At 39.4% G+C, this 13883-nt stretch overlaps 1 protein-coding gene across 3 annotated transcripts in view; it reads right to left on the bottom strand.

The window, feature by feature from the left end:
• Positions 1 to 13883, bottom strand: part of usp25.L (ubiquitin specific peptidase 25 L homeolog) — an 86958-nt gene that overhangs the window by 22658 nt on the left and 50417 nt on the right. For all 3 annotated transcript variants that reach the window (XM_018245124.2, XM_041581020.1, NM_001093277.1), the window contains 9 exon segments: positions 11399 to 11547; positions 10473 to 10600; positions 8773 to 8868; positions 6201 to 6362; positions 5871 to 6076; positions 5462 to 5532; positions 4137 to 4365; positions 3354 to 3554; positions 2672 to 2811 (listed from right to left, as the gene is read on the bottom strand). In XM_018245124.2, the coding sequence (XP_018100613.1) occupies positions 2672 to 2811; positions 3354 to 3554; positions 4137 to 4365; positions 5462 to 5532; positions 5871 to 6076; positions 6201 to 6362; positions 8773 to 8868; positions 10473 to 10600; positions 11399 to 11547 (1382 nt within the window).

Raw genomic sequence — 13883 nt, 5'->3', positions numbered from 1 at the left:
ATTTCAAGAAAGGTGTAGAAAGGCCCAACCAATAGTGTATAGATTTTAAACGAATTGTTAGTTAGCCAAAAATGCAATGTATAAAGACTGTAGTGACTGCATGTCTAACATAATAGCCAGCTTTCTAGATTTGCAGCTGCCTTGGTTTTCACTGATTGGTTACCAGGCAGTCACTGACTAACTCAGAGTTAGAGAGCTGAAAAGCAGGAAGTAATGTTCTGGCTATTATGTTAGACATCCAGTCACTCCAGCCTTTATACATTACATTTTTGCCTAACTAACTATATTAGAAACATTTTTTATTTACACTGAACTGTTCCTTTAATATGGAGTCAAAGCACCGCTTTCATGACAGGGGGGAGGAGGCAGAAAATGCAAGCTGGATGATGTCAAATGTATGTGATGTATCACTTTGTATGCACAGTGGGCTCATACAGCGTGTCAATACCCATTGACGTAACAATAGAGGAAGCAAACCCTGCGTTTGGTGGGGGTCCTGGCCACAGGGTCTATTTCCTCTATAGCTCAAGAGAAACCCCCACTACCTGGCTGCTATCCAGGACGCAAGGGGAAGGAGCGAGGAAGCGTCCTGAGAGGGTTGGCGAGGGGAGGGCTGTGTTGTGTCAGATTAATGACCCAATATATCTTATAGGGGGGCTTCCTTTCTTAGCAGATGAATTAGAGCTCACTCGTATAACTGATTCCAGTACAAACAAAATCTAAAAAAAATAACTACCTTTTGCACAAATTCTGCATGTAGAGAGACATGATGTCTGGTGATTTTTATAGAGTGAACTCTAATACATCTTCTAGGCAAAAGGAGCCCCCCTATGGATTATTCATCTGACACCCAAATCTTGAATGAAAAGAAACAGATGCTGAGAGAGGGATAGTGAAGATAAACTTGATTATTTCAGAAACGGTACAGAATTTTTAATTGATTGTATTCAGAAAGTTTCTTATTTCAGTATGCTGAAGCCAGTATTAAAGTATTTCATTTTCATGATAGTTCCCCTTTAAGATCATGTGACTTTAGCCACAAGCTGCTTGCATATGCAAATTAGGTTTTCGGATTTGGTTCGGTATTCATCCGAATGTTTCAAAAAGGATTCCGGGGTTCGGCCGATATCCAAAATAGTGGATTTGGTGCATCCCTACTGTACATGGACACATTTCCATTAGAAAATGAGCCCCAATATGTTTGTAGCTAAAGCTTGCCATTCAAAACGAGATAGAATAGACAAATGATGTGTTTTATTGCTGCATCACCCAACTATTTATGCATGCACTGATATTTTAGACAGAGGTGCTATGTCTCTGCATGTGCTAGTCTACTGCTGCTTCTGTTGGGTTTATATCTGCTTACTGGGACTTAGAATGAATTAAAAGAAAACAATACCACCAAAATGAATATTTTGAACAGTTTATATCAATTAAGTGTCATATTAAAGAATCTTATCAAACTGGTATATATATTTAAGTAAATATTGCCCTTTTTACATCTCTTGCCTTGAAGCACCATTTCGTGATGGTCTCTGACCAGAAATACTACAACTCTAACTGTAACAGGAAGAAGTGTGGAAGCAAAAGACAAAACTCTTTTAATTGGCTCATGTGACCTAATATGTATGGTTTGTTTGTGTGCACCGTGCATCATACGATCCCAGGGGCGGATTATATTTTTTAAAATGGCAGTTTTCTATTTATGATTACCCAATGGTACATACTACTAAATAAGTATATTATTATGAAAATGGTTTATTTGCATGAAGCAGGGTTTTACATATGAGCTGTTTTATGCAATATCTTTTATAGAGACCTACATTGTTTGAGGGTATAGTTTTCCTTTAAGCTTTGATTTTTGATTCAAGTCCTGTGTTGTGGAACTTTCTTGCAGTCAAGGGTACACACAGCCTAGGAATCCGGCCACACACATGTACAGGCCAAGTATGTGCCCGGCCCACAAGATGATCGATCGGCATACTGAATGGAAATGACCACTGTATAGACACCCTTTATAGACAATTACTTTAAAGTGAGAAACAAACTCACTCTCATTTAAGATGAATAACAATAGACAATACCAGATAGAAACAAATGAGGAACGTATAGAAACGAGAGCAAAAAAAAAAAAAACTGATGTTAAAGAGTACAGAAAACACTCCTTTTCAATTGCAAACTCAATGAACAGTTATGTCCCATGTGGCCCACGTTCAAGTCGCTGACTAACTCAGAGTTAGAGAGCTTAAAAGCAGGAAGTAGTGTTCTGGCTATTGTGTTAGACATCCAGTCACTCCAGCCTTTATACATTATATTTTTGGCTAAATAACTATATTAGAAACATTTTTTTATTTTGCACAGCCTATCGGTTTATCCAGTTTTTATTTTTACACTGAACTGTTCCTTAAAGTTCTGTTTCTGTACATCCAAATAACTATTTGCACATGCAGAGACCTTGCCTCCTAAATATGAAAGTTAGCGACATACAGCTCTACATTCTAATTCCCAAAATAGAGACATGCCCGTCCACCTCACACAGATAATGGAGACCAATAGCCCATGCGTTCCAAGCTCAACTATCAACGCTATGATCATGAACAAGAGGATACAAATAGAGGTTCTGTATATGAACATCTAAGGCAATTTTAAAGAGAATAAAAATCAAGCTAACCATTTGCAACACAGCCTCAGGCCCTTTATCTTCTGATTCTGTAGCTGCTTGAGTGATGACATTAGTGGTTTCTTCGCTCGTCTCATTAGGGGCGTCTGCTCTTGCTGGTTGTTCCATATATTCCGGCTCGTTTGGTGGAGCTGTGAGTACACAATACACAATATTTATGTTGTAGGGCCTTTGAGAACAATCCCAGTACTACTCCAAACAACAGTACATTTGGAAGGGTCGTTTATATGACTTAAAGGAGTGGTTCACTTTTAAGTTTAAATTTAGTGTGTTTCAGAATGGCTAATTCTAAGCAACTTTTCAATTGGCCTTCATTTTGTCTTTTTTATAATTTTTTAATTATTTGCCTTATTCTTCTGACTCTTTCCAGCTTTCAAGCGGGGGGTCACTGGCCCCATATAAAAAAAAATGCTCTGCAATTCTGCTCATTAATTGTCATTGCTACTTTTTATTACAGACCTTTCTATTCAGGCCACTCCTATTGATATTCAACCAGATTTCTGAAATGACAAACTGGAAAGCTGCTGAATAAAAAGCTAAATAACTCAAAAACCACAAATAATAAAAAATAAAAACCAATTGCAAATTGTATTCAGAATAAAACGGTCTACATCATACTAAATTAATATTAAGTTGAACAACCCCTTTAAAGTGCAGCACAGAGTAACCTCACCTGCTACAACCAATGGAGCCTGTTTCAAGGCCTTTTGGGCTAAAATCATCTTCTCCTGTTCAGCTTTCCGGAGCTGCTCCTTGTCCCACGCTTCAAGTTCCTTCTCAAACCGCCGGTTGTCTTCCTTGATGTATTCCCTTAAATCTAATGGCAGGATGTCCATACCTTTAAGAACCTGCCCCGTCTCCTTGTCGTACTCCTCTGTAAAAACACCATCGGTACAGATCATTCAGTACAAACACTGGTAGCAATTCAGACTATTAAAATACTATTTTGTCATACTATTTCTTTTTCATATCCATCAGAGCCATATAATTAATTGCGGCCATGGCTGATGCATGGACAGTATTGTTGCAGGTAGGATTTAGGGTTGTGTTTGCATTTAACAGATTGCTCGTATTTTCACGGTCAAGCAATACATTACAAACAATATAAATATTTATTTTATAATGATTAACTATATATATATGTCTATTTATATGTTTTTTCACTTGCACTTTATCCTTGATAAAGGCCCCAATGAGGTCCGAAACGTTGGATAGACGAGTGATGTCTAAATAAAATCGTTTGATTCACATAATTTTGGAGTGCTGGTCCACATTGAAGGATATATATACAGTATATGTATATATATGCCAAATATGATATAGCCACAAAGTCTCCAACAAACCTATCAATCAGTTACTTTGTGACTTTAATTAAATTACCTTTTGTTGTTAACCAAGACATGGAGGGATTAAAAAAAAAAAGAATAAAATCAGCGTTGATGACAATGACCATTACCTTGCATTAAACACTTTTCCTCGTCATTGATATACATCAGACAGTAGGCACTTGCGTTCCTGTACCCGCCAAAAGAATCTCGCTCGAGCTCTTCCCACGAAGACTTGGTGACAGAAATGTCGTTGTATTTCATCCATCGTTGCTCATGGTGGTCAAATATGTAAGCCCAGTAGTGACCTGCGTTAGCTTGGCCTTCGTGGACAAGTACGGCGTGCAGCTTGTATGGAACCTGGAAGCGATGGAATGAAAAGGGAATGAGCAAACAATAATGATCACAGAATAACAGGGAGGCTATTAGGGAGATATTTTTAAAATATAAAAAAATTATGGAATACTACATTTTTTTTAGCAGCCCTGGAGAAGCCAGCATTATGACTAAATGAAGTGTATACAATATAATGCTAGAAATGTATAGTATGGTTATTTCAAACCATTTGACAATGACCAGGCTACACAAACTCAGTGGCAGGGCCTAGTAGATAAGGAAGTTTGGTTCGACATAAATAGAAATCATTGGACAGTCGAAAAATAGCCAAACAGTTCTATTGGTTAAATATAATCATGAAAGTTCATTTTGATCACAGCCTGAACAAAGGTGGCAAACATATGTGTGCACAATTCTGAAAGAACCATGATTAGTGGCCCTTTAAAAGGATTGTTCACCTTTAAATTAACTTTAAGTATGATGTAGACTGTAGAGAGTGATATTATTATATATTATTTTTAATTATTTGTGGTTTGAGTTATTTAGCTTTTTATTCAGCAGCTCCCCAGTTTCCAATTTCAGCAATATGGTTGCTGGAGTCCAAATTACCTTAGCAACCATGCATGGATTTGATTAAAAGAATGGGAGAGGACCTGAATAGAAAGTATTCTGTATTAACAAGTAGCAAAAACAAAAAATTTGTAGCATTACAGAGCATTTGTTTTTTTAGATGGGGTCAGTGACCCCTGTTTGAAAGCTGGAAATAGTCAAAAGAAGGTGGCTAATAATAAAAAGAATATATATAAAAAAAAATAGTGAAGACCAATTCAAAAGTTGCTTAGAATGGGTTATTCTATAACAGACTACAAGTTAACTTAAAGGTGAACCATCATTTTATGATGAATGGAGGCTCTCGCTCGGTTATGAAGTTATGAAGTTCTTTATAGTAGTAAATAGGAGCTCAAGCTCACATACATATATATATATCTATATATATATATATATATATCTATATATATATATAATCATTCAAAAAGACCAGCAACACTGGAGTTTTGGTGAAACAAGTCAAAAGTTTGTATTGTAAAGTGTATATATATATATATATATATTTACCCACCTGGTTCATCTGCTTATCAGAGTACATGAGCTCTATTGTCCGGTGTATTCTTCCTATGCTGTCCTGCAGATCTACATGAGAGAGTGTTAAATAAGATGTATGCATTAAAACCACAAAAAGGCATCCTTAATACACAAAAGCAGCACAGTCAGATGCTATGAAATGAGGAGCCCAAGTGAGGGGAGTCCGAGCTTCTTAAATGTCCATCCCTGATCTAGACCCTTGCACCTTCCTAATGTTACTCCACATAATATGACTAAAGAGCTGTGAAATTAAATTCTGATGCACGATCTATTGTTGAAAATAATGCAACTTTAATGGAACCTGCTATTACTCTTGGGGGTGCAAACCTAAACCCATGTGCAGCATACTGGGAGGTGTCGAAATAAAGTTAGGGTTCATAAAATACCTCTTGTATCGGTTTCCACTTCAGTTCTCCAGCGATGCAAACAGCCCTCTAATACGGAGAGTTCCTCATCTGTAATGTTGCGGGGTGCGGGGTGCATAGGTAGATCTGGAGGTATTCGGGACTGTGTGAAAGGTTTGTGGATTACAGATCGTTGGGTGGGAAGCTGTGTTTCAGAGGCTGAGGAAGACCCCTGATGCTCTGTTGTGCTAGAAGGGTAAAAGGCGCAGGTTAGGAATTATAAAACAACCCCAAGCTATTTCAATTCAATATGGGAGCAAAAGTTGTAATAGTTGCACTTTTTAGTTTGCTTTTGCAGCTAATAAAACTCACCTTTGCATGGTTTGCGTTGCCACACAGCCACTAGGTGGCGCACTCACATCAATATCTTCAACTGGGGAAGTGCAAACAGGCTTGCTTGATGCAAATTCCAGGGCATACTGTAAGACATCTGCCAGAGGGAACCGTTTGGGGCCAGAACCGTAACTCAAATACCTAGAGGTCAAACCATGCGTTTATAGCATGTGTCATTACCAAAGAGCAGGAAAATAAATTGTTCAAATAGTAGCGTAAAAAGCCTTCGGCAATGATTAGCTCCCAGGGAATAATTCCCTTTAAATATAGCGATATATTAAAGGAAACCTCAACCTATGCAATGTAATAAAAGCAAAATCTGTGCTTGTTAGCACAAGTCTCTTTATGTCAGATTGCCCCCCTCTTTTATGCGTCCTTCTATATGGCGGTAGAAAAGGGAGGCCGTAGGAAAAGCTTAAAAGGGAATTATCATGAAAATGTAATTTAAGCTTCATCATACTGAAATAAGAAACTTTCTAAATACAACTAATTAAAAATTCTGTACCGTTTCTGAAATATTCAAGTTTATGTTCACTATTCCCATTCTGTCTTCATGCAGGAGTTGGGTGTCAGATGAATTATCCAATATATCTTATAGGGGGCTACTTTTGCCTAGAAGATCTATTAGAGATCACTCTATTAAAATTACCTCACATCATGTCTCTCTACATGCAGAATTAGTGCAAAAGGCAGTTATTTTGTTCGATTTTGTTTGTACTGGAATACGTTATTTAAATGAGCTCTAATACATCTGCTAGGAAAGAAAGTCCTCCTATAAGATATATAGGATCTGTTAATGAATATGACAACCAACTGCGGCAATGAAGAGAGAGAATGAAGAGAAACAGATGCTGAGAGAGGGAGAGTGAAGATGAACTTGATTATTTCAGAAACTATGCAGAATTTTTAATTGGTTGTATTTAGAAAGTTTCTTATTTCAGTTTGATGACTCTTCTATCACATTTTCATTTTCGCGATAGTTCCCCTTTAATGGTACTATCATAAAAATAACAGAGGTACCCCCTACAGAAGAGATCTGCTGGAAGTTATGTCAGTGTACAGTTAGTGGGAAGGGGATCACGGGTCTCTCCAGAATCCATTGAAGACTTGAAGCTTGAAGACCCAGGGATCTCAGGTCTCTCCTAATTAGCTCTATGATCCATGGAGAGACAGGTACAGAGCCAAGAATCGTTGTGATTGTGATTCACTTTGCTTGTAATTGCTTGTGAAGGGCATTTTGAGGCCCGGATTTGTGGAAAGGCCACCTAGGCCTGGGCCTAGGGAGGCAGAATTTTAGAGGGGTGGCATGCTGCCCAACCACACCCACATTGGTACAAAAACACTGGGGATGCTCTGGAGATGCAATCATTTTTTAAATTTCCTGTGCACCAATCCCCATTGCTCCAGTCCAGATAGTGAAAATTTGCATGAATAAAGGGGAGGGGACAGAGGTGACGAACGACAGTGGGCCTAGGGGCACCCACTATGTAAATCCGGTCCTGGGCATTTTGGCTCCTTTCAGCCCATCTCACCCTAACCAGGTTCGGTTTTCTATTTCGCTACTCTCCAAGTCCTACCCACTCAGAAGCCAAGTCCCAATATCTCGCACTGACAAGATATAACAAGATGGAAACAAGCTGTCTGCAAACTTGGATATGAGGCTCTGAACCATTAGGGCAGAGACACACGCTCAGATTTGGGGAGATTAGTCGCCCAGTGACAAATCTCCTATTCTTTAGGGCAACTAACCTCCCCAAACTGCCTCCCGCCAGCTAGAATGTAAATCGCCGGCGGGAAGGCAATTGGTGCGCTTCGTTTTCCGAAGTTTACAAAGAAACTTCGGGCAACTTCAGAAAACAAAACGATCAGAGTGCCATCCCGCCGGTGATTTACATTCTAGCCGGAGGGAGGCAGCTTGGGGAGATAAGTCGTCCCGAAGAAGAGGTGATTTATCATCGGGCGACTAAATCTACCCGAATCTGAGCGTTTGTCTCTGCCCTTAGGCTGTATCTGTGCTATAAAACCAGTGGTTCTGGATGTATAGTTGGCCAAAGGGACATAAAGGAGTGATTTGCATGTCTCCACCCATGATGCCTTATGGGAGAAATAAAACTCTCATTTTTGATATCTAGGCAGTGCTGTGAGTAAGGCATGAGACAAGTAAATACCTTCTGATTTCAGAAGGCTTCACTTTGTATGTAACTGCTTGTGAAGGGCTTTTGGCTCCTTATAGCCAATCTCACACTAACCAGGTTCGGTTTTCTATTTTGCTACTCTAGGATCCTTTGAGGGACAGGTAGATGGATCTGAGAGAATCTTCTGTGCCATTTACAAGGAGAAAGAATTGGAGCACTCTCAACTGAAGAACCTTTTCAGGACGATGGGGAAATCCCTTTTTTGAGAGCGGGACTAGGAAACTATGAACCAATCACAAGGCTCTATCAGTTCAGAGTATATGTCCTTGCTTTACATGATTTTACACGTCCCCATTTACACACATATAACGGACAGAACAGGGTCCGGAAGTAGCACAGATAACATTGCACTGTACCGTTCTAGCCTTTGCTGTAACACTGTGAGGTGATCTTTCAGTCTTTTGATTTCATCTCGTTTGAGCCTTGTGATTTCCCTGTTCTTGTGCATGTACCTATTAACATAAAAATGAAATATTAATTAATGTCAGTGTTTGACACAGGATTACCATAAGCTGCTGCTTCGAGCTATGCCAAGCATTCTAATAGAAACACGGCAGGTGGTTTATCAGCGCCTGGGGCAGCTTCAATATATCAGTGTTAAAAATCAAATCTTTAAACCAAATCTTTAGGGTAAGATCACAGTGGGTATTATAACGGCCACTGATTGTAATGCCCATCAACCCCCCTGCAACACACGAAGCCAATATAAAGTATCAGTGGTTGCCAACAACTTACTAATAGGACTATAAAAAGCTTTTGACACATACATAGTCAGATTTGTGGTCACACAGATACAGGAACACAAAGCTAGCAAGGGTATGCCATTTTTTAGCTTGCTTAAAGGAACAGTAAAAATTAAAGTGTTTTAAGGTAATGACAATATAATGAACATTTGCCCAGCACTGGTAAAGCTGATCTGTTTGCTTCAGAAACACTACTATAGTTCATATAAACAAGCTGCTGTGTCGCAATGGCGGAAATTGAAAAAAGGCTATATGGCACAGGTTAAATAGTGGATAACGGATAACACCATTATGTTCAATAGAGCAGCATATAACATCTGCTATATGCTGTGTAACCTGAGCCTTTTCTCCTTTGAATGGCTGCCCCCATTGCTACACAGCAGTTTGTTTATATAAACAATAGTAGAGTTTCTGAAGCAAACAGCAGTTTTACAAGTGCAGGGCAACACTACATTATATTTTTATTACTTTGAAACACTTTCATTTTTTGATGTTACTGTTCCTTTAAAGGTACAAAGGGATCCTGGCCCTTTAGCTCCTAGCCCACATGGGCCCAGGCACCAAACTTGACACACAGGTAGCCATTGCAATTAGGGTTCATCTTAAATGAGAAGGAAAGTTAAATGTTGCTCCTCAAAAGAAACACAATTTCTTTCCTTCTATTGTGTACACATGGGCTTCTGTATCAGGCTTCCTGTTTTAAGAATAAACCTCCAGGGCTAGGGCTTAAGCATGCTCAGTTTGCTTCTCTCCCCCTCCCTCCTCCCCTCGCTGCTGTAATCTGAGCACAAAGCTATGAGTGAGCAGGAAGAGACTCAGGCAGGATGTGATGTCACACTAAGCTAACATGGGAGCTGCTATCCTAAACAAACAGAGAGAGATTCTAGAGCTGTTTACTCAGGTATGGTAAAGCATTCCGCAGAATAAATATAGTGTTATAGCTTGCACTATTGTGGCTAATATATTGCCAATAATCTGCCTCAGTAGCTTTCTTTCTTCTTTAAAAAAACAAAAAAGTTGAAAATGCTGTCAATGCAAGCCCACTGAGACTACAGACTTCTACCAATCCTCACCCTCATGGGCCTTGAGGAAATTGTGACAGTTTAGGGGGCACTATCCTCAAATTGATGAGCTTCCCATGTGCAAAGCTGATTATATCTAGGGGGTCCTAGGGGTGTAGCAAATAATTAAGATTGCAAATTATGGTAGAGTGCCGGTTCAGCAGATTAGAATTGTGCAGTTTTGCACTTCCTCATGGTCCATCATATAATCTATGTTCAAAGACAGAACTGTGCATACTGCTTATGCCTTACCTGTCCATATACAAACATGGTGGGAATTCTAGTTTGTTGTGTATTTTCTCCGGCCTTCCCAGTGCTTGGTTGAATTCAAATCTTGAAAGTTCGAAGGTTAACACAGGTGGGAGCTCTGTGAACCAATGCTGCAGTGAAATGAATAGAAAGAAGCTGAGCAAATCGGTCTTGTAAGTGAAACAGAGACAAGCACACAAATGTATTTCTAATGAATAATTACAAATGATTCTCTTGTATTTGTCTCTGGTTCTGAAAAGCATATTTATATAAGCAGAAGTGCCACTAGGGGGCACTCATACCACTGCTTAGTTTACTCCAATAGCTGCAATTTTGCACGTATGCAGAGTTATTCTATTCTATTCCACCCTACTGTCTATGTTAGCAAGCTTGAAGCCTTCCCATGCCCTTACCTCTCCTCTGCACAGACTTAACTTAAAGAGGTGGCTCACCTTTAAGTTACATTTTAGTATGTTTAGAATGGCCAATTCTAAGCAACTTTTGAATTGGTCTTCATTATTTATTTATTTTGTAAATAATATTTATTTTTACCTTTTGAAATGCCTTCTTCTGACTCTCTCCAGCTTTCAAATGGGGGTCACTGACCCCAGTTAAACAACAAATGCTCTGAAAGGCTACAAATATATTGTTACTGCTACTTTGTATTCCTCTCCTATTCATATTCCAGTCTCCCATTTAAATCAATGCATGGTTGCTAGCATTATTTGAGCCCTAGGAACCAAATAGCTGAAATTGCAAACTGAAGAGCTGCTGAATAAAAAATTAAACTCAAAAAAGTCACAAATAATAAAAAATGAAAGCCAACTGCAAATTTTCTCAGAATACTACGAAAAGTTTATTTAAAGGTGAACAGCCCCTTTAATGCCATTAGCTATCACAATGTACATCCTTATTTCAGAGTATCTCACCTCTTGGCCTGACTTGCCCGAGTTTTCTGAGTGCAACGATTCTATCTCCCCTTCAATCATGGCAGCCTCTAGGCACTCGTGCAGGTCCTTGAAGCCATTCACCTGCAGTGGGTACTGGCCGAACATTTCCGTGTTCTCAAATTTCTTACCTTGGAATAAACATGTTAAAAGATGAGAGGCTGGAAATAAACTTGCACAATTTGGCCTTATACTGTGATTATTTTGCTTTATTACTTACTTAATTAAGGACATAATTGGGTTATTTATCAAACTCAAATGCATCTCAGAACTGCAGAGGTTGCATATAAGTCAATGGGAGAAATCCTGAAGAAATCTTGATCTGCACTGGCTTTCGTGCAATAATCCTAAGACTTTGTGGTTTTCTCGCAAAAATCCAAAAAAGTCTGGGTTTTTGTGCGAAAAATCTGAAAAATTTGTACGATCCAAATTTTTATGGGTTTTTACCCCACACAGGAAACTTGAGAAAATGTGTTCATAAAAAAGGGGAAAAAAAACTTGCGCGGATTTGGTTGGAGTCGTTTTCAGAAAATAATGAGAAACTCATACTTTGATGGGCCTCCCCGTGTAGGTAGACTCCACTTAACAGGCTATGTTCTGATTAGTATATTGTATGGGGAGTTAACAGCTCTTGTGATCTGTTCAGATAATAAGGGAAGAGCGAGACAAGTTTATATTATTGTTGGGTAATATAATGAAATGTTCGCTCAGGTCTAGTAACCCATAACAACCAATGGTATGTTTGCCATCAATCAGATGACTTGTAAATGCTACCTGCCAAATTCCTGCTCTGGATACCAGACGTGTATGGAAATTTGCACCTTGTATTATTTACCCCATAAATACCGTGGGAAAAATCTTAATGACCATTTATAAAATCTAAATTTTATTGTTGAGTGCACAGGGCTCCGTATTTTACTGCAAATACTGCACCAGCCCCTGCAGCATGATGGTGATAAAAGCTGCTGGCAAGAGGTAAGTGGCTATTTGAGGTTACAAAATGCAACATACTTGTTCCTTATTCTATTGCCAACACTGATAAGTGGAGCCGAGTTTTTACCAGATAACAAGAATGCGCCCAGAACAATGCCTTTTGAGCAGCCATTACATACAAGGTACTTTGAGCTTCATACCTTACAATTTTTAAATAGTTTTGGCATGCTTACAGTATAAGAGCACACTGATATTTAAAGCCAGGCAGCTATTATGTTATAAGAGATGAACACGTGGGCCAGGAGGAAGTTTCACAAAGGTAGTAGTAGTAGTAGTAGTACACAAGCATAGTGCAACACTAAAGGAGCCCAAGCATTGGTTCTTATGATCAGACGATTGAACTGATATTTGGCCATCACTATAATTGCTCCTTGAGAGGCAGATTATCCAGTGATCCCAGTGAATCTGTGCATTAGTCCAAAAAAAAAAAAAAAAAAATAAGATAGTCCCTTTCTGCAGCATTTCTATAGAGCATCCACTCTCCCTGAAATGAGACAGAAGGGCATCCTTCCCACTTATTCTGGCTACTAGGGCAATGAAAGAATCATTGGAATGTCAATAACTTGTATGGCCAAACTGTAAAAATATTAGACTATTTGACCAATATCTTGTGAACCTATCTTTATCCATACTGCCTGGCCAGGCCCGGACTGGCAATCTGAGGGGCTGCTATAAGGTCCCATAGAAAGTCAGTATTTAGTGGGCTGGTGGGGGCTGTTTGGGCCTCTGTGTACCAGAAATGCCGGGGCCTATTTTAATTCTCAGTCCGGACCTGTGCCTGGCTACGTGGTGCCCTACTTACTGTGACTGTTGCAACTACCTACTATGTTTCTGCAACCTTATCATAGGCAAAGGGAGCCTGATTAAATAGGTTTCTTGCTCTGCAACCTTATCATGAGCAAAGGAAGCCTGATTAAATGTTTCTTTATCTCTGCAACCTTATCATGAGCAAAGGGAGCCTGATTAAATGTTTCTTTATCCCTGCAACCTTATCATGAGTTAAGGGAGCCTGATTAATGGTTGGGGCAGACGTGCAGATTCAGGGAGATTTAGGCAACTGGCTTTAGTTTCTTTAGCTCTGCAACCTTATCATGAGCAAAGGGAGTCTGATTAAGGGCAGAGACACATGCTCAGATTCGGGGAGATTAGTCGCCCGGCGACAAATCTCCTCTTCTTCGGGGCCACTAATCTCCCCAAACTGCCTCCCGCGGGCTAGAATGTAAATCTCCTGTGGGATGGCAATCGCTGATCTTTGTTTTCCGAAGTCGCCGAAGATGACTCACGAGGAAACTTAGATTCTTAGATTCCCAATTTAGATTCTAGCCGGCGGGAGGCAAATCGGGTAGATTAGTCGCCCCAAAGAGGAGGCGATTTATTGCCGGGCGACTAAATCTTCCGGAATCTGAGTGTGTCTCTACACTAAGGGGCAGATTTATCAAAGGTCGAGGTGAATTTTCAAATTGAAAATTTTGAA

Source organism: Xenopus laevis, chromosome 2L (genome assembly GCF_017654675.1).
Source record: "Xenopus laevis strain J_2021 chromosome 2L, Xenopus_laevis_v10.1, whole genome shotgun sequence".
NCBI classification, from domain to species: domain Eukaryota; kingdom Metazoa; phylum Chordata; class Amphibia; order Anura; family Pipidae; genus Xenopus; species Xenopus laevis.
The sequence above is the reverse complement of the archived record's forward strand: the minus strand, read 5'-3'. Positions and strand labels throughout refer to the sequence as shown.